At 36.0% G+C, this 19,259-nt stretch overlaps 1 protein-coding gene across 1 annotated transcript; it reads right to left on the bottom strand.

Annotated features, from left to right (window-relative positions):
- Positions 1 to 226: 226 nt before the first annotated feature.
- Positions 227 to 8,352, bottom strand: LOC142610483 (glutathione S-transferase L3-like). The gene is made up of 8 exons (XM_075782294.1): positions 8,267 to 8,352; positions 5,729 to 5,789; positions 5,278 to 5,364; positions 5,089 to 5,187; positions 4,900 to 5,002; positions 4,735 to 4,814; positions 4,368 to 4,475; positions 227 to 343 (listed from the first exon to the last, which is right to left on the bottom strand). Exons 1-8 carry the CDS (start codon positions 8,350 to 8,352, stop codon positions 227 to 229), a joined length of 741 nt encoding a protein of 246 aa, XP_075638409.1.
- Positions 8,353 to 19,259: the final 10,907 nt, after the last annotated feature.

The following is a 19,259-nucleotide window of genomic DNA, read 5'->3' as shown; positions in this document are numbered from 1 at the left end:
AATTTTTTTTAGAACTGATATGAACCGAATGACTTATATTTATTTAAGCAATCCATACATGCTGATCAGAAGCAGTCAATATCTTCAACTAGTACGTACACACGTACGACATAATATACTAAATTTACTGAGAAACATTACACATAGGCAGAAAGGCAAAGACAGCCTCTTATTTCACTCTTAACGTCCAAAGGAACTGTGCTGGTACTTAGCATGAGGAAGAAAATTATATTATAGGGTTGTCAGCAAGAACCACACTTGCAAAAACTAGGCGTAGAAAGGTTTCAATGGTCACTTTCGGATCGGTCTTTGTTGACTCATAAGCATCAATCTGGTTTACCGCCTGCACAAGGATTTTAAGAACAATTACCAGTAAGAACCAAGAGAATCAGCATTGGTGGTGCCAAAAATTTTAACTTTTGATACTACAAAAAATTACTTTATCTACTTTACCACTTCAATTTATAAAATACCTAATGTGGGGTCATGGATTTTGGGATTTGGCTGAGAGCATGTGGTTTTGGCCGAGAGCATGTAGGTTTGGCTGAGAAGCATGGGTGGTCCTAGTCCGAGGAGTACTATCTCCTCGGACAAAGCTAAAACGTAAATCTAGTATAAATCCTAATGATCAAGGATGACCTTCCAAGAAGTTCTAATGATAGCAACGAGTATCATGAACGTACAAGAGGGATAAGGACTAAAAAATATCTAAGGGAAAGCTGCTATCACCGCATTAATGAGGAAGTGACCTCTGAACAGTATTATGGCAGCCTTACTGCCACCCCAGAAGACTTTTAGAGGGGATGATGAGACAAATATCAGCATAAACCATCAACTGTCCACAGGTAGTCCACATGTAGGGTAAGGATGAAGGGGGAGATGTAATATAAATAAGGGTAGAGATCCCAGAGAGACGGGACGGAAAAAAGAAGAAGAGAAAGCACTGTAGCAACCTCAACAACTCCTGTAACCGTGGTCATCCAATATATGCTAGAACAGAGCTCCTCGGATTGTGCTGAGGACAAACTTTCTTGCACAAACCGGGTACAATTCATGTTGGCTCATCATCCAAAACCATACTAATTGCTATCCACGCACTAAAGCCTAACTCTTTGACCCACTCTCTACAAATTTATTGTATTGGGTTCACTGGGCCAAGATCCCTTACATTTTGGGCTTGGTTTGAAAATTGTGTCCCCACAATTGGCGCCGTCTGTGGGAAGAGCTTGTGTAATAGTGAGTGCAACGGTTAAATATGGTGGGCTCAGGCCCCCATCAGCAAGAGTCATTGGGGAAAGCCATTATGGTGGCCAGTTTACTATGTGAGCAAGTCACTACGTAGGGCACACACGATTGTTGTCCTAACTTAGCTTCCGCTCAGGTCTATACGACAAAGTGTGGATTATATGGGGAGGATGGCTAAATGGGGCACAGTTCTGGGGGCTTTTGACATCAAGTACATGCCTCGTACCTCTGTCAGGGGCCAGGTCCTCGCGAATTTGGTGGCCGAGTTCGTTGAACCTCCATTGGAGGAAGTGGCAGCAACATATGAGCAATTCAATGGGGCTTTGCGACGGGGCTAGTCCTTGAAGGTATATATATTGATATCTTCTAAATCTTTTGAAGTGGTTAAACAGAACCTTAGCTATGCCGGGTCTTCGGACCTCCTGCTTTGGGGAAATTAACACACACTGGCATCTTTTGAAGTGGTTAAACAGAACCTTAGCTATGCCGGGTCCTCGGACCTCCTGCTTTGGAGAAATTAACACACACTGGCATCTTTTGAAGTGGTTAAACAGAACCTTAGCTATGCCGGGTCCTCGGACCTCCTGCTTTGGGGAAATTAACACACACTGGCATCTTTTGAAGTGGTTAAACAGAACCTTAGCTATGCCGGGTCCTCGGACCTCCTGCTTTGGGGAAATTAACACTTCATGACATTCTCTCTTCAAAGTGTTTAAACTATAACTCGATCATGCCTCGGTCCTCGGACCAGATGATGTGAGAAAGTTAACACTTCATGACATTCTCTCTTCAAAGTGTTTAAACTATAACTCGATCATGCCTCGGTCCTCGGACCAGATGATGTGAGAAAGTTAACACTTCATGACATTCTCTCTTCAAAGTGTTTAAACTATAACTCGATCATGCCTCGGTCCTCGGACCAGATGATGTGAGAAAGTTAACACTTCATGACATTCTCTCTTCAAAGTGTTTAAACTATAACTCGATCATGCCTCGGTCCTCGGACCAGATGATGAGAGAAAGTTAACACTTCATGACATCTCTCTTCAAGGTATTTAAACTATAAACTTAATCATGTCTCGGTCCTCAAACCACATGCTTTGGGGAATTATCATTCCACAACATCTATTTGTTTCTCACTAAGTGTCAAGACAGGCCCAAGATTATAACCAAATCCTCAGATTGGTAGCTCTGAAAGGAGCAATTGACAGTATAAATATGGGGTGCCTGAAACGACACTCCCACAGGTGTAAATCAAAGGATCAAAGCAGAATCGACTCTTAAGAATTCAAAACCCCACTTTTCTCCTCGGATGCGAGGAGAAAACCGGAGTTTTGAGGGGCTATTGTGGGGTCATGGATTTTGGGATTTGGCCGAGAGCATGTGGTTTTGGCCGAGAGCATGTGGGTTTGGCCGAGAAGCATGGGTGGTCCTAGTCCGAGGAGTACTATCTCCTCGGACAAAGCTAAAACGTAAATCTAGTATAAATCCTAATGATCAAGGATGACCTTCCAAGAAGTTCTAATGATAGCAATGAGTATCATGAACGTACAAGAGGGATAAGGACTCAAAAATATCTAAGGGAAAGCTGCTACCACCGCATTAATGAGGAAGTGACCTCTGAACAGTATTATGGCAGCCTTACAGCCACCCCAGAAGACTTTTAGAGGGGGATGATGGGACAAATATCAGCATAAACCATCAACTGTCCACAGGTAGTCCACATGTAGGGTAAGGATGAAGGGGGAGATGTAATATAAATAAGGGTAGAGATCCCAGAGAGACGGGACGGAAAAAAGGAGAAGAGAAAGCACTGTAGCAACCTCAACAACTCCTGTAACCGTGGTCATCCAATATATGCTAGAACAGAGCTCCTCGGATTGTGCCGAGGACAAACTTTCTTGCACAAACCGGGTACAATTCATGTTGGCTCATCATCCAAAACCATACTAATTGCTATCCACGCACTAAAGCCTAGCTCTTTGACCCACTCTCTACAAATTTATTGTATTGGGTTCACTGGGCCAAGATCCCTTACATTTTGGGCTTGGTCTGAAAATTGTGTCCCCACACCTAACATTAATAGTTTTATTTTAGCATTCAACACATTAATTTAATATAAACAACACAATAAAATAATATATCCACTATAATAAATAATAATCACAACCACAACCAAAAAGAAATAATTATTATAATAATAAAAGGACAAATAAAATATATTTTTTAATTATAACAACTAAGCTACAGTGCACAGCCACTGTAGCTCAATAGCAAAAAATTATGAATTTAACTCAAGGAAGTCAATACCGTACCGGAGGCTGTACCGGTTTGGCCACCGGTACGATATATTTCGGATACCAGTCAATACCGGTGTACCGTTTCGGGTTTACCGCTATTTTATATACACACACACAAATCTCTAGAACTATGTTTATAAACATATAATATTTCACTTATATTATAGTAAATATAAAAGTTTATCATAAAACATTACCTCAATTCAGAACAAATTATTCATAATTTTAGACTTTAGTATCAATTAAAAGAAAAAAAAGCACAATATAAAAAATAGAAAGCTTAATTGCTCATTGCATACTAAGAAAACAAATAATACTAATAAGTTAATGTAAATAAGTTACCATTATGTCTTTACAAAAATTCAAAAACTACAAAAATTTTTTTAAAAAAAGCTTTTTTCTGTACCGGCCGGTATTGCCCAAAATTGGCCGGTATAGCTAGTACGGCCGGTATTTTTTTCGGTACAATATAGAAGTATACCGGTACCGGTGCACTGGCCGGTACGGCCGGTACCGGTACGGTATCGACCACCTTGATGTAACTCCGCAGATGCAGCCCTATTTTTCTTCTGTTGGTTGTTAAATTTGGCAATATGGCAATTTTACACACCACCAATGTTAATGCTCTAACTCATGCCTACTACAAAGCCATGTTTAAAGTTAAGAAAGAAATGAATTAATCTTTATGGCCCACCGTAAAGATTAATGACTAAAATGAATTAGCTATTAACTAATGGGGGAGATAATTAATCTTACAAGTCGTAAATATTAGACTACTTGAACTCACAATTGCCACTAAACATCACACGTGTTTTAATTTACCTCGATCCACCTAGCAAGTTTTGGCCTTCCTGCGATGATGTCATAATTCCACAATCTTGAAAGTAAGGCTTGGAAATTTCCAACAAATGGGGCATAAGTTATGTCCACCTGAAGATCACATAGTTTCACTCATAAGTCAAATGAAGAATTGTAGAAAATATCGTTTAATAATCATGCATATTACAGGTTTCCACTTTCCATATTTATATATAACTATATATAATCATTGTCTAGAGAACAGGTAAAATAAAATTTGAATCTTTAACATGTTTAATTAAAGAGAATGTACCAAGGTCAATATATACACAAAAGGCACGCAACACAGCCCCAACGAAAGATCAAAATCATAGTTGAGAATTCAACTTACCAAACTGAACTCATGGCCAAGGAAGAAAGGACCATCATTAAATTTATGAAGAGCATTCTCTAGCTGGTCAAAAGCAGGACCTGTTGCAAGTTTAAGGTTTTAGAGAGCCTGGCTTCTATACAAAATGGTGTAAAGACTCAAGAGGCAGCTAGTTTTAAGTCTTACCAGCTTCTATGACTATGTCTCCTTTGAATGATGTGAACACTGTCTTGTTGAAGGTATCGCTGTAGGTTATCAGTTCATCGGCAAACTCTTTTTTAGCAGGATCCTATAGTCATGTCATAACTTTAGAGTCAAATTCCAAGAGAGGTAGAGAGCTTATATGAAGGGAACAATGGATTATGCAAATCTTACATCGGGGAGAAGAGAAGGCCCTTCAAAGTTGCTGTCTAAATATCTAATCAAAACAAGGCTCTCCCCAATGACTTCGCCATTGTGTTCCAATGAGGGTACCTGATAATATTAAAAAAAAAATTGATAATCAATCAAGAAATTCAAGTAGCCCAATGAAGTATGCATTAGATAGGCATTTAAAAATACCACCTTGTTTTCAGGGTAGACTATCTCTTTGTACCAGTCAGGCCTGTTCCGAATGTTCATAGGAACTAATGCAATCACGCCATCTAATCCCTGCAGCTCAAAATATTCATCAACTTAATAAAATAAAATTTAAAAAAGAAAATCCCAATAAAAGGAAAAAGGAAAAAGGACAGATGATCCCAGAAGGGCTAAAGGATCTGCCTTTTAATTGAAATTTCTTTAAGAATCACTAATTGCATTGTTTTTTTGGATGCCTGATTGTGTTGTACTGTATGACTTGTACAGTTAAACTCTACATGTGGCAAAATTTTAAGTGGCTTTTTTTCCTATATGTTGCAATAGCCTTAATTGTAGAAAAAAGCTTATGCTATTATATATAGTATTAGATTAAAAGTTAGAAAAAGCAGTATCAAACAACTTAAGTCATGAAATTAAGAAAAGTCATGAAATTAACCTTAAATCTCGTGGCGATCAACACACGTTGTGAATATGGGCATTCCAAAGAGAAGTACAACCTTCAAATAAAAGTCACAAGTTCAGTTTAGCATAAAAGGTAAAGACCAAGAGCATAATTAAAATTAAAATTTTTAGCATTTAACGTATTAAAAACTTGCTTTATCAATTATAATTCTCTGCTTTTTCAATACACACTGCAACAAATTTTTTATTTTTACGTTCAACCTATTAAAATAATATAAATAATCCATTAAAATAATTATAAAAAAGCCACCACTAAAACTCAGAGCAGCCGGCCACCCACAACCAGCCACCGCCACAACTACCACGGAAGCAACCACACCTTACCGCACAAAAAAAAAAAAAAAAAAAAACCAAAACCACCGGCACAACCACAACCACCACTGTCTTTAACAACCCATAGCAAACCCATTAAAATCCACACAACAAACCTACAACGAAAATGATAGCAAAAACAAAACCCACAACCACACAAACCAGCAAAGCCAGAGATCTCACTGCACAAACCCATACCACCGGCGGCGGCGGCGGCGACAGAACCCAATCTAGCCACCAAGAGTGACGACCACCATCACACCTAAACACAGAGAATTTTAATGGAGCGATGGAGATGAGAATATGGAGGAGATAGACGCAATGGAGCCATGGAGAAGAGATGGCCCTGAAGATTTGGGTTGGATTTGAATTCAAATGGAGAAGAGAGGCATGGGTGAGAGGGAGAAGGGGAGGGGCTGATGGCCTCGAAGCTTTTGATTGGATTTGGTTTTAGATGGAGAAGAAAGGTATGGGTGAGAGGGCTGGAGAGAGGAAGAGAACAGGTGAGAAAGAAAGGAAAAAGAGAGAGAAGAGAGACCGGTGAAGGAGAGAAGCAATAAGAAAGAAAATCCGGTGAAACGGACAATAGAGAGAGAAAAGGATATTTTAATTAAAGAGTAGAGGCTGTAGTCCAGTAGCTCACTTTTTGAAATTAAATGCTAAAAATTGTATATTGCGTACATTACTTTAACAGTTTAACTAGAATATTATTGCACACAATTTCAACAAAAAAAAAAAAAAAAAAAGAACGTGGAGGAAAAGTTCATAAACTTCCTTGCAGTTTTGTGGGGAAAAAAAAAAATACCCCATTGAAAAATGAAAAATTCTTGCACACAATTTTCTTGAGCTGTGCATGATCCGATGTGTTCAAAGATGTGAATTACAATCACTAACAGAAAAAAAAAAAAAAAAAAATTTGAACCAGAGATGAGCTGAAGCTTGTGGTTCAGAGATGTGAATAATAATCATTAACAAAAAAAAAATGTCGAAATGTCATGGAGGAAAACTTCATGAACTTTGTTGCAGGTATGTGGAGAGACCCCATTGAAAAATGAATATTGCAAACAATTTTCTAGAGCTGTGCTACAACCACTAACAGAAAAAAAAAAAAAAAAAAAAATTGAACCAGAGTTGAGCTGAAGCTTGTGGTTCAGAGATGTGAATAATAATCATTAACAAAAAAAAAATGTCGAAATGTCATGGAGGAAAACTTCATGAACTTTGTTGCAGGTATGTGGAGAGACCCCATTGAAAAATGAATAATTCTTGCAAACAATTTTCTAGAGCTGTGCTACAACCACTAACAGAAAAAAAAAAAAAAAAAAAATTGAACCAGAGTTGAGCTGAAGCTTGTGGTTCAGAGATGTGAATAATAATCATTAACAAAAAAAAAATGTCGAAATGTCATGGAGGAAAACTTCATGAACTTTGTTGCAGGTATGTGGAGAGACCCCATTGAAAAATGAATAATTCTTGCAAACAATTTTCTAGAGCTGTGCTACAACCACTAACAGAAAAAAAAAAAAAAAAAAAAATTGAACCAGAGTTGAGCTGTTGCTTGTGGTTCAGAGATGTGAATAATAATAATTAACTAAAAAATATTGTCGATATGTCATGGAGGAAAACTTCATGAACTTTGTTGCAGGTATGTGGAGAGACCCCATTGAAAAATGAATAATTCTTGCAAACAATTTTCTAGAGCTGTGCTACAACCACTAACAGAAAAAAAAAAAAAAAAAAAAAATTGAACCAGAGTTGAGCTGAAGCTTGTGGTTCAGAGATGTGAATAATAATCATTAACAAAAAAAAAATGTCGAAATGTCATGGAGGAAAACTTCATGAACTTTGTTGCAGGTATGTGGAGAGACCCCATTGAAAAATGAATATTGCAAACAATTTTCTAGAGCTGTGCTACAACCACTAACAGAAAAAAAAAAAAAAAAAAAAAAAATTGAACCAGAGTTGAGCTGAAGCTTGTGGTTCAGAGATGTGAATAATAATCATTAACAAAAAAAAAATGTCGAAATGTCATGGAGGAAAACTTCATGAACTTTGTTGCAGGTATGTGGAGAGACCCCATTGAAAAATGAATAATTCTTGCAAACAATTTTCTAGGGCTGTGGCTACAGCCACTAACAGAAAAAAAAAAAAAAAAAAAAAAAAAAAAAAAAAAAAAAAAAAAAGGGAGAGATGAGCGAACCTTGTGGTTCCATCGAAGAGAGGAGGGGAATCAGAAGTGGCATGCAAGGGGGTGCGAAGATGCCTGCACAACCCACAAGTTGACATTAGTAACTCACTTAAGTCACTCTGCGCACACCCATCAAACTCTGAGAACCTCAAATGAAAAAATGAAACCCCAATTGAAATATAAAGAATTCTTGGTGATTTCAAATTCCAACACACTTACGCAGCTGCCATTGATTATGGTTTTTTGTTGTTGTTCAGACTTCTTCTTCTTCTTTTTGATGGGGTGGTTTTTACGACTACAGATGGTTCAGGCTCAAATGAAGTGTCTCATAAGTACTATACAAAATCTCTTGAGATGGTGACACGTGTCACGTGTCACCATATCAACGGCCCAAAGTCATTTAGATTTTAATAAAGCATCTAGGATAAATGATTTAAAAAATAAAACGCAAACGGACCTATATTTCACATTTCCAGTCATTTTTACTTTATTTTTTCTCCACAAAAAAAAAAAAAAAAAACTTTTAGTTTTCAAAAACTGGTTCAAGAACAGATCGTTGACGTGCCTCTCCTCTCCAGCGAGATCACAGTATCTTTGTCTCCAGCAAGTTATGTACAGGACACTGAACAAAAAACCTTTATTAAAACACGCGTCTCTCTCTATTTAATAGTTTTTCCTGTGTAGGGGGAAAAGACTGGCTATATGAAATTGTTAATAATGAAAGAAAATAGTTTATTTTTTATTTTTTTGAACACGAAAATGGGTTATTAGACCTTAGAAGAAGACTACGTTGAATTCCAAATGAGAAGCAAAAAGTCAAACCCACAAAAGTTTACTATTAAAGCAATTTGCGATGATTTATATTCCAAATTTTTTCATATAAGCTTTATGGGAATCTACCATATATCTACAAATAGTAAAAGTGATGAATATTATCTATCATGCTATATCAATATTTTAAAATAAAAAGACATGTAAAAAAATATAGTATATCAACAATTATTGTCCATATAGCAATGAATTAAGTTACATTGATATAAGAATAGATACAAGAAATTCAAAAATACAAGATTACAACAACATACTGCAGGAAAAAAAAAGAAAAAAAAAGAAAGAAAAAGCGTTAATTATCTAGATTCCGCAATAGCAAAGAGGTCACAATCAATACAGTTGGAACTTGGAAGAAATACATAGAGATCAGGACCTGAAATCACAATTCAACTAAGTAATTCACCAGATTCAGATCCTCTAGAGTTCCTAGGGTACTCTACCAAGTAGAGTTCATTAAATTCTAACCACTCTTTAATGATTTAATGTGCAGATTTCTGTGCATTTCATTAACAATCATCTTAATTGTTTTGTTTACAACATTATTTTATTATTTCAAGAATATTATTAATGAAATGCTGACATGGCAGAATCTAAACCATTAAATCATTAAAGAATGGTTAGGATTTAATGAAATCTACTGGTAGAGTACCCTAAGAACTCTAGAGGATCTGAATCCTAATTCACCTATCAAAAAATAAAAACTAGTAGGTAATACACCAACTAAATACCAATGGTGTACTGAGTATAAAGTTTAAACAAAACTAGATTCAAGAATCCCCCTTGAACAACAATGGGCCATGTTTAAGATAGAGTTAATTCTTAAAACAAGCTATGTCCACATCACGAGTTTTAATTAACTTCTCATTTATTAAGTTGCATTAAGCTTTCCTATGTTTTAAGCCGTCGTCCACGAATATGATTGTTCCTTTGGACCCATAGATGATAAAGAGCACTTTCCCAAGCCACTATACATAGAAATCCCCTCAAAACTCTTATCATGGCAGTTATTTAAACCCAATTCTCCTATCTCATCCCGATTGGTTACAGACTTACAGGTTACTTTGGGGCTGCCTTGGCCAAGGGGGGCTGGGCTCTAATGGTCCAATTGTTTTTTTCATATAGTTAATATATATTTTATTTTTGTAGTTGAGCCTCTTCCGAACCCTTACACTCTTATTTTTCTCAATCAGCTTAACTAACCTAACCCAAATAACAACTATTCAACCCAAAAACTTAACAAAAACAATAAAAACATTCAAAATGGTGATTGTATTCTAGCAAAAAAAAACTATTTTACCACCAAAGAACAAAAAAATCATGTGTTATTAGGGAAGTTAAAACTAAATTTTTTGTAAATACAATAAACTGGTATAAATAACAATTAATTGTAGCAAGTTATTAAAAATATAATGTAATATTTTACTAAAATTATATTTCTTCCTTCAATTAGAAAACTCAAATTCTCTTTCTTTATTTATTATTTTAATGAGTTGTTTATATTATTTTAAATGAAGTGATAAAAGAAATAGAACATTTGGTATTGAGTGTATTGTAAAATGAGGTAATAAAATAGATAAAGTAGTTTTTTGACGTACTAAAATTTTTGACACCGCCACTGTAAATACTCTAACTTCAAAAAAAAAAAAAAAAAAAAATCATAGCCAACCTAGTATTAGAAAATAAAAACATTATTTTGTTTTTGTTTTTGTTTTTGTCTTTGATAGTAGATGATTGCATTTTTAATGTATTTAGAAAGACTATTTTGTGTATTTATAATTTTTTAATACTATATAATTTTTTAAAATCCTAGGTCTGTCCTTCAAATCTGCGATTCAATTTTTCTTTTCTTTTTTTGGTTAAATGATTTCTAAATTTTCAAAACAAATTTTTAAAAAAAAATTGTGACATGCCAGTGTGCTTTTATTAATTAGCTAACCTGTATGAGTGTTTTGAGGTTTCAGTAAGTGGAATAATGATATGCCATCATCTGAGCCATTTATTTTAAAATCAAAGGTACATATTAAACCATTAAGCCACACATGCAGCGGGGAGAGAGTTACGCCTTGTTTGGATTTTGCATAACTTAACAAAACTGAGTTTTGTTAACTCACCATCCAAAATCCGTGGGGCCACATGCAGCAACATTGTTTGGGCAATTTATTTTTTGTTCAATCAGTTAACAAAATTGAGTTTTTTCAGCTTTGGGTTATCAATTTTGGAAACACCGAATTGTTGTTTCCAAGTGATGAAGTCGAAAAAATCACCAATAAGTTGCAAGCACTCCCCAACTCGAGTCAACACCTGCAAAGAGAAAACAAAGAGACCTAAAAGAGAGCACCGGTGTGGTACCGGCAAAAAACCTTCCGAAGGTCAAGTTAGAATTTCTTTACAACCCTAGAGCGCCAGAGTTGAGTCAAATGTGCGTACCTCGAGTCATGGGGGTTTTGATGTATTTATAGGGGCGTGGAGTTGACTTCCATACCTTGATTACCAAGTTCTTTCCTTTTATGATTAAAACTCTTTCCCTTTTTATACCTCCAAGAATTCTTTTCCTTATAAAATTCCTCCAATCAAGGCTAACGTGTAATGCAAGAATTCTTCATATTTATGTTGGCGTGAATTAAACTCAAGGCCACGTCAGCCCTAATCATATAGCGTGATTTGAGGTAGCCTAAAGAACGATGCATGAATTCTACTCGTCCGTCCACTATGCATCCGTCCTCCTTGGTCATATAACCCGTCACCCTATCGTAATCATTTCAACCATACCGTCATGTTGGTTTTATCCCTTATCACCAAGTTATGAGTTTATTAACTCAATGGCATTTTCTATAATTTTTCTTCTTTGCTGGGTCCCACAGCAGTGTGTAATCCCATCAGTGCAAGCTGCAGCTCCAACGGGTATTACTTTCCTGACCACATTTCATCACTTTCCCTTTTCCTTCTCCCCAACCCACAGCACAAGCACAACCGAAACGGCTCCACGCTCAGCTCTAGTTCCGCCGATCAGCTCCAACAAAGCTCCGTTCACTGATTCCATTTTCCGGTGAGACCCAAACGCTCCCCCTCCATTACAATCTAACAAACCCACATCACAATCTCTTTATTAAATAGCCACAAAATTCAAAACACAAACTAAAATCAAAACCCAAAGAAAAAAATAATGAAAACCCAGAAGCAAATTCAGTCTTTTAGCGCCAAAGATGCAAACTTTATTATCAAAGAAAGCAGATTTCAAATTAAAAATAAAAAATCAAGACCTGCAAGAACTGTTTGGTTGTATCGGCAGTTTGCCGACTGCAATCTTTAGAAAAGACGAGACCATACTCTGCTTATCAGTTGAAGAGAGCACCCCTTCCATTGTTTCTCTTTTGGATCTTTTTTTTTTTTTTTGGTTAACTCAAACGCTGAGCTCTCTCTCTCTCTCTCTCTCTCTATCAAAGGGTTTTTTTTTCATACACAGAATGCCATTTTTTATTTGTTTTACTATTTATTTATATCTCTTCATATCAGACAGAGAGAGAAACTCCGAGGTGGGTTAGGAAAGTTGGGGGTTATTTTTGGAGAGTGTTGTAGGTGGAAGATGAGTCTTTTTGTGCTTGCTTGAGATGAGATACAATCAGACTAGAATGAAAGGCTCTAATAATACCGAGGTTTGAGAGCAGTTGCGTGAATGGCTTTGAGGTGTTTGAGAGCAGAAAGTGAGAGGGGAAATGAGTTTGCACTGCACAGTGAAAGAGGAAACGAGTTCTACCCAAAAAAATTTTGATCAATCCACAGGTAACCTAACCGTGTGCATTGCACAGTTGTCAGTTCGTGGATCCCACAAAAAGGTGAGTTTTTGTGAGTTTTTAGGAAAAAATCAAAACTGGGTTTAGTTGCCAAATAAGAGTTGAGAGTTTTGGGGATTTTAAAGTGATGAGAAATGAGTAATAAAATGATGAGTGATGGGATTTGAGGTAATTATCACCTAGCAACCAAAGAAGGCATTTAGGGGCTGTTTGGTTTTTTTTTTTTTTTCATTACTCATCACTCTTCACTCAATTTTCATCACTCATCACCCATCACTCATCACTCATCACTTAAAATACCCCAGTTTTCTAATACCTACCTATTTTGTTTTTGTTTTCACTTTATATCGCTCAAATATTTCCACCTTTTTTATGGGTCCCATAGTTAGACCCTTCTGTTTCCTTTCCTGCGGAACCCATTCCCCAAGCCATTTCCTTCACTTCTCATCATCCCCTTTTCACCCATTCAACAGAGTGCCTCTCCCAAAACGCAAACCCTAACCCATAAAACTACAAAACCCATCACTAATAGTAGCCACAACCCATCTCCAACCAAAAATGAAACTCATCACCAGTAGCAGCTACAACTCATCATTAAAAGAAACCCATTCACTTCTGCCTTCACCAATCCTAACGGTAGCAGTGGCGTATATCTCCGACGACTTGAAGAAACTTCTCAATGGCGACAAATTTTGCAACGACTGATCGGCGCTACAGAGGTTTGGTCTCATCAATGGTTAGATTGCGGTGATGGCAAGGTAGAGAGAGTGGAACAGGTGGTTTAGCTACTGCTGCTTCTTTATCTTCATCTTCTACGGCTTCTTCTTCTTCAGCTTGGTCTCCGTTTGCTCCGATGGTGAGCTCGAAGCCACCGACACGATGGGGAAAGATGAGATTTGTGGGTTTTTAGGTTCTTCTTCTATGGCTTCTTCTTCTTCTTCTTCTTCTTCTTCTTCTTCTTCTTCTTCTTCTTCTTTTTTTCCCAAATCTGTATCCCTAAACCCAGTAAAAATCTTGTTTTTATATTGATTATGGATTTTGATGTTAAATTTTGAGTTGATCTTGAACTTCATATGTTTAGATTTCTAAGTTTAATTTTAGTGGGATTTGTATGTTTCTATTTGGTGCTAAATCTGGGTTTTCTGGGACTTGAAAGATTATAAAAAATCTGGGTTTTTTGGGCATCACGTTCGCCGGTCTAAGCTCAGGTTGGCACGGGTTGGCTGAGGTGGGGCTGTTTGGTAGGCGTGGTTGGGCTGAGGGTGTGTGAGAGAGGAGCTCTGAGGTTGGATGTGGGATATTTTTTTGTGGGTTAATTTTTGGTGTGAAGACGGAGAAAGAGCCATTGGTGGGTTTGTCAAAAGCAGCGCCCGGTGTGACTTTGCACTAATAGTGGGCCCCATGATGTGTGTTTAATTACAAAATTACCATTGAAAACTGAGTTTTGAAACTGAAAACATCCAAAATATGTTTTCAGTTTTCATAACTCATCACTCAAAAATCAGAGAATTGAGTGATGGAAACAAAAACAATAAACAAATCCAAACAAACATTTTTTTCGTGGGTTCCACTTATTTTGAGTTATGGGTGATGGAAACAGAGTTATGGGTGATGGAAAACACAAAACCAAACAGCCTCTTAATCATCTAGAGATGCTGGTGGAATTGTTGTGAGCTAATCAATAATCTAAAGATATTAGAATCGTTGTGGGCAGGTTCATGATAAGGCTGTGAACTCTTCTCTTTGGTCTTTACAATTAGATTTGATTATTTTTCAAAAAGTTTGAATTTCATATGTACGTTGTTTATAAAACTAAACCTCTCTCTCTCTCTCTCTCTCTCTCTCTCTCTCTCTCTCTCTCTCTCTCTATATATATATATATATATATATATATATATATATTATTTAAGGGGGGTAATTTTCACTCACGTTCCTTAAAAATTAGTAGTGTAAGTGCACAATTGCACCTGGACCCAAAGACAACTATGGGCTCAGGCCCAATGAGCCTTAAACAATGAAATTTGTAGAGTGTAGGCTTGAAATCTAGGTTAAAGGTACTGAGAACTTGATAACAGGCTGAGGTGTGCAAACACTTGTAAGTAATAGATGATAATTGCAAATGGACCTCCTCGGACGTGAGCCGAGGACCACTTCTGTATTATTTCTCTTTCTTTCTTAAAGATTACAATTCTTGATTTCTTTCTTGGTTACTCACTGATCCCCCTTTTTCTTTGGCCTTCACCCCCCTTAAATACTTCTTCTCCTGATACTTTATCCACGTGTTGCTCAAATCCCCTCCCCTCTAGATATTTCTTCTCTTAGTGCCTTTGAATAGTAACCAGAAGTCTCAGTTCTACTGTTCAGGGGTCACTTCCCCATTAATGTGGCCAGGGAGGTAGGTGCAGAGTCTATAATGCAGAGGTGGCAGCCTTTGCTCATGATATTTTTCTAACACCGGTGTATCTAAAAGGTTCAGGGTTTCCCCCTTTAACCAACAGTCTTTCTGAAATTCTGCTTTGACCTTTATAGTGAATCTCCGAGTTCTCTTGGGTCTGTCCGAGGAGAAACTCACCCTCGGATGTGTCCTCGGACCCTTGGCGTATGGGCCGGTATACTGTACTAACGAGTTCTTGATTTGATAACAGGTCGGCCCACCTTGCCAGAGCCCAAAGGCCCAAATTCCTGCTTGGGTCCTTTGGCTCCCCACAAGTAGAATGACATTTCACTCCAAATTTGAAGGGAAAAAAAAAAACTCTATCTCTTGAGATTTAAAAAAAATTAACACCCCTCCCTCATTTTGTTTATAATATTAGTAATGAAATATTTTAAATTTTTATCGTAATCTCTCTACAAAAGCTCAACCATGGTTAGTAAAAAAAAAAAAACTAATAAATTTAGAATACAAATGCAAAATTTATCAAGTACCAAAACACTTGCAACGGCAAGCCTCTCCATGATCCGCTGAAAAAAGAAAATAATAATAAGCAAAATTCACACTTAATACTTTAAAATACATTTTCATTAAAATTTTAAAGCAATGAACTTTAATTATGAAATAAGATAATTTTGAAAACTTGCACTTAAGCAAATGGCAAGTTAATACACAACATTTTTAATATTAATTTATCAAAATTTGGTCAATCGAATGTCAAGGGGGGAAATTATTTTTTCCCTTCATGTTTGAGGTGAAATGTCATTTCCTCAAACTTCAAGGAAGAGAAGTGTAATTACCCCTTATTTAAAAAAGTAACCTATCTTCTATTAAAATAATCAAGTTATTAAATTTGCATATGAATAATTTCTTTAATCAACAATATAATGAGTTGGAGGAAAATAACCAAACCAATTTAAAATTAAACTTTTTCCTAATTTTCTTCTTTCAATCACTTATTATTTAAAAATAAATAAATACATACAAGAATGTTCAAAGATTTGAGTTGTTCATCTTGTTCTTGTATGTTTGTTTTAATTTATAATGTCACTCTATATTTGTCAGGGTTTTGAAATCAGGATCATTCAAAGAACCAAAAGAAGAAGAAGAGAGATTTAAGGTTTTTTTAGGTCGGACCAGGTTTGATTGAGATCAAACCGTACATAACATGTCATTTAATTTTTTAATAGATTTGATACTTAAATTGTGTGTGCACTAATTTTTCATTCCTTACCAATAAAACATGTATGGCCCAATAGTTTGGGCTTTGAACATGCTAATTCCCTTAAGAGTAGGCTCAACTAGTTAAGCCACAAAACTCTTGGCTTTCGTAAGGTAGTTTAGTTGGTTAAAAGCTTTTTTGTTTTGTTTTATTTGGCATTATTTTATAATATTTACTTTATTATCCAAATTACTATGTAAATTATCTGAAAATTTAACTTTAAACCAAATGTTAATTATAAAATTTTTTATGTTTCTTACACACACTGTAAATATTTTAATATCCTCATAATTTAAAGGGTCAATCACCCAATAATTTATTAATTTTGATACTAATTTAGATGGTATGATAAATATTGCAAATGCTTATAAAATATAAGATATACAGTTATAATTAAGTCTATATTTTGTCGCTACAATATCCACGCTTTATACATACATAATATATTACAATATTCTATCATATTGTAAATTTTTATGGCTATCCTATTTTTTTCATAATTCTTATCTTAGAAATAATATTTGGAACTTTTGTAATATTTTGCTCAACTCTGGCCATTTATAGCCTACCCATTGTATTATAATCCTTTTGTTTTTTTAATGGAGTTTATGTGCAACTTTCCACTCCTTCAATTTTTTTAAATACAATTGTACTTTTACTTCTTTTTTTCTGGTAAAAATAATGCTACACATATAAAAAAAAATTTACCATAAACAAATGCAAAAAAACTACTTTATTTTCTACCTTATACAAGAAGAGTTACAGTCTATGGTGTTGCTGTTGCTCTAAACTTTCATCGACGGGTCTCAATCTGTAACAATATGAATAATCCAAAGGATTTTTTCAGTAATGTTATTGTTTGCCACAGAGCTGAAAATTTTATACTACTTTAATGTGGTGGTGGAGCTAGAGGGGGGCCAGGGGAGGCGCCCCCTAACTTTTCAAAAATCCTATGAATAGCACTAGTAACTTCCTAAATTTTCTGTAATCAACAATAAATTATTTTTACTGGCCCCCCTAGATTTTGAGAAAGTAGAATATATTCTTGGTTCAATTAATTCTAGTTGAAAAAAATTATACAAAACATATAACAAATTTCCAAATCAACAATATTCCCAAAAAAGGAAAAATAATAAAAAATAAATATGAATAAAGCTTATGATAGTATAAATTAGAATTTTCTAAAAGTAGTGTTGTTTGTGATGAAGTTTGACTTAAAATGGATTAATTGGATAATGGAATGTGTGTCGTCATATACTTTACTTGTAAATGGGAATCTGACAACCCCTTTCATACCAGCACAAGGATTGGGGCAAGGGACCCTTTGTCCCCTTATCTTTTTCTTATGTGTGCAAACATCCTTTCCATTTCCTTTCTCCAAGCAGAAAGCTTAAATAGGATAAAAGGGGTAAAATTAGGGAGGAATGGGCTGTCTTTTACTCACTTGTTTGCTGATGATTTCCTTTAATTCTTTAGGAAGGACGAGCACTCCTTAGAAAATATAATGAAAATCCTAGATTGGTATTGTAAGCTTTCGGGTCAGAAAATTAATTTGGCTAAATCTGACCTATATTTTTCTCCCAATATGCATTAGTCTGATCAGAATTCCTTAGCTAGAGTGCTGCAAGTGAATCTTGTCCAAAATCCTAGCAAATATCTTGGATTGGATTTCAAGCTAAGAGGGAATAGAGTTGCTGATTTCCGGTTTCTTATTGATAAACTCAACTCTAAATTGCAAGGATGGAATTCTATCTCAAGCAGGCAGAACAACCCTCATTTCATCAGTTTTACAATCTCTCCCTCTTTATACTTTCTCTTGTTTTAGAGTGGCTGAAAGTTTATGCAACAAAATGGATTCCATTGTTAGGGCTTTTTGGAGGGGGCATGAGCTTGGAGAACATAAACTTCATCTTATTAAATGGGATCAAATCTGTCAGCCAAAGAGAAATGGTGGCCTAAGCCTCATCACTCCTGGATTTGGAAGAACATCGTCAAATCTGACAACCCAAAGTTGAGGGAAGGGAAATGGGAGGTTGGAAGAGGTTTTGATATTCCCCTTAACCATCAAAACTGGTTTGCCCAACAAAACACACAGTTAAACCATCCAGGATTAGCTACAGGAACTGTTGGTGATTTAATTGATCATAATTCACATTCTTGGAGGTGTAATTTAGTAAGATCCTTATATACCCCTGCTCAATCTTCGAAAATTTTGCAAATTCCCTTATCCAGAACTGATGCGGTCCAAGACAAGCTTTGCTGGAAATACTCAAATGAAGGGCATTATGAGGTTAAATCTGCTTATCAGATTTTGGTTAGGGACTGCGCTGTCACACAAGGACCAACCCTGCAGCAAAAAGGGGTGTGGAATCTAATTTGGAGTGTGAAAGTCCCGCTGAAAATTAGTACTCTTGTGTGGAAACTTATGCTCGACAGATTGCCAACCATGCTGAGCTTAATTAATAGAGGGATTTCACCCCTAAATTTATGTCCTTTCTGCAATGAAGAGAGTGAGTCCACCACACACCTTTTTCTTTTATGTCCTCTCACAAGAGCTTGCTGCCATGGTTCAGGTTTGGCTGTTCATTCCTCTGACTTCACTAGCATAACAGTGCAACAATGGCTAACCTCCCTTCTGCTTAGACACAAAAAGAAGGAAGCATACTCTATGGAATATTTGCAAGCTGTTTTTACATATCTGTGGTCAATCTGGACTTATAGAAACAGGGT

The sequence above is a fragment of the Castanea sativa genome, chromosome 9 (assembly GCF_040712315.1).
Source record: "Castanea sativa cultivar Marrone di Chiusa Pesio chromosome 9, ASM4071231v1".
NCBI classification, from domain to species: domain Eukaryota; kingdom Viridiplantae; phylum Streptophyta; class Magnoliopsida; order Fagales; family Fagaceae; genus Castanea; species Castanea sativa.
The sequence above is the reverse complement of the archived record's forward strand: the minus strand, read 5'-3'. Positions and strand labels throughout refer to the sequence as shown.

What these genes read in the sequence shown, in the direction of transcription:
- LOC142610483 (XM_075782294.1), bottom strand. Translation starts at nt 8,352, where the DNA reads ATGTCAACTTGTGGGTTGTGCAGGCATCTTCGCACCCCCTTGCATGCC. An exon ending in TGATCGCCACGAGATTTAAG is followed by an intron (nt 5,365 to 5,728) that starts GTTAATTTCATG and finishes TTTGAGCTGCAG; the next exon opens with GGATTAGATGGCGTGATTGC. An exon ending in TAGTCTACCCTGAAAACAAG is followed by an intron (nt 5,188 to 5,277) that starts GTGGTATTTTTA and finishes TAATATTATCAG; the next exon opens with GTACCCTCATTGGAACACAA.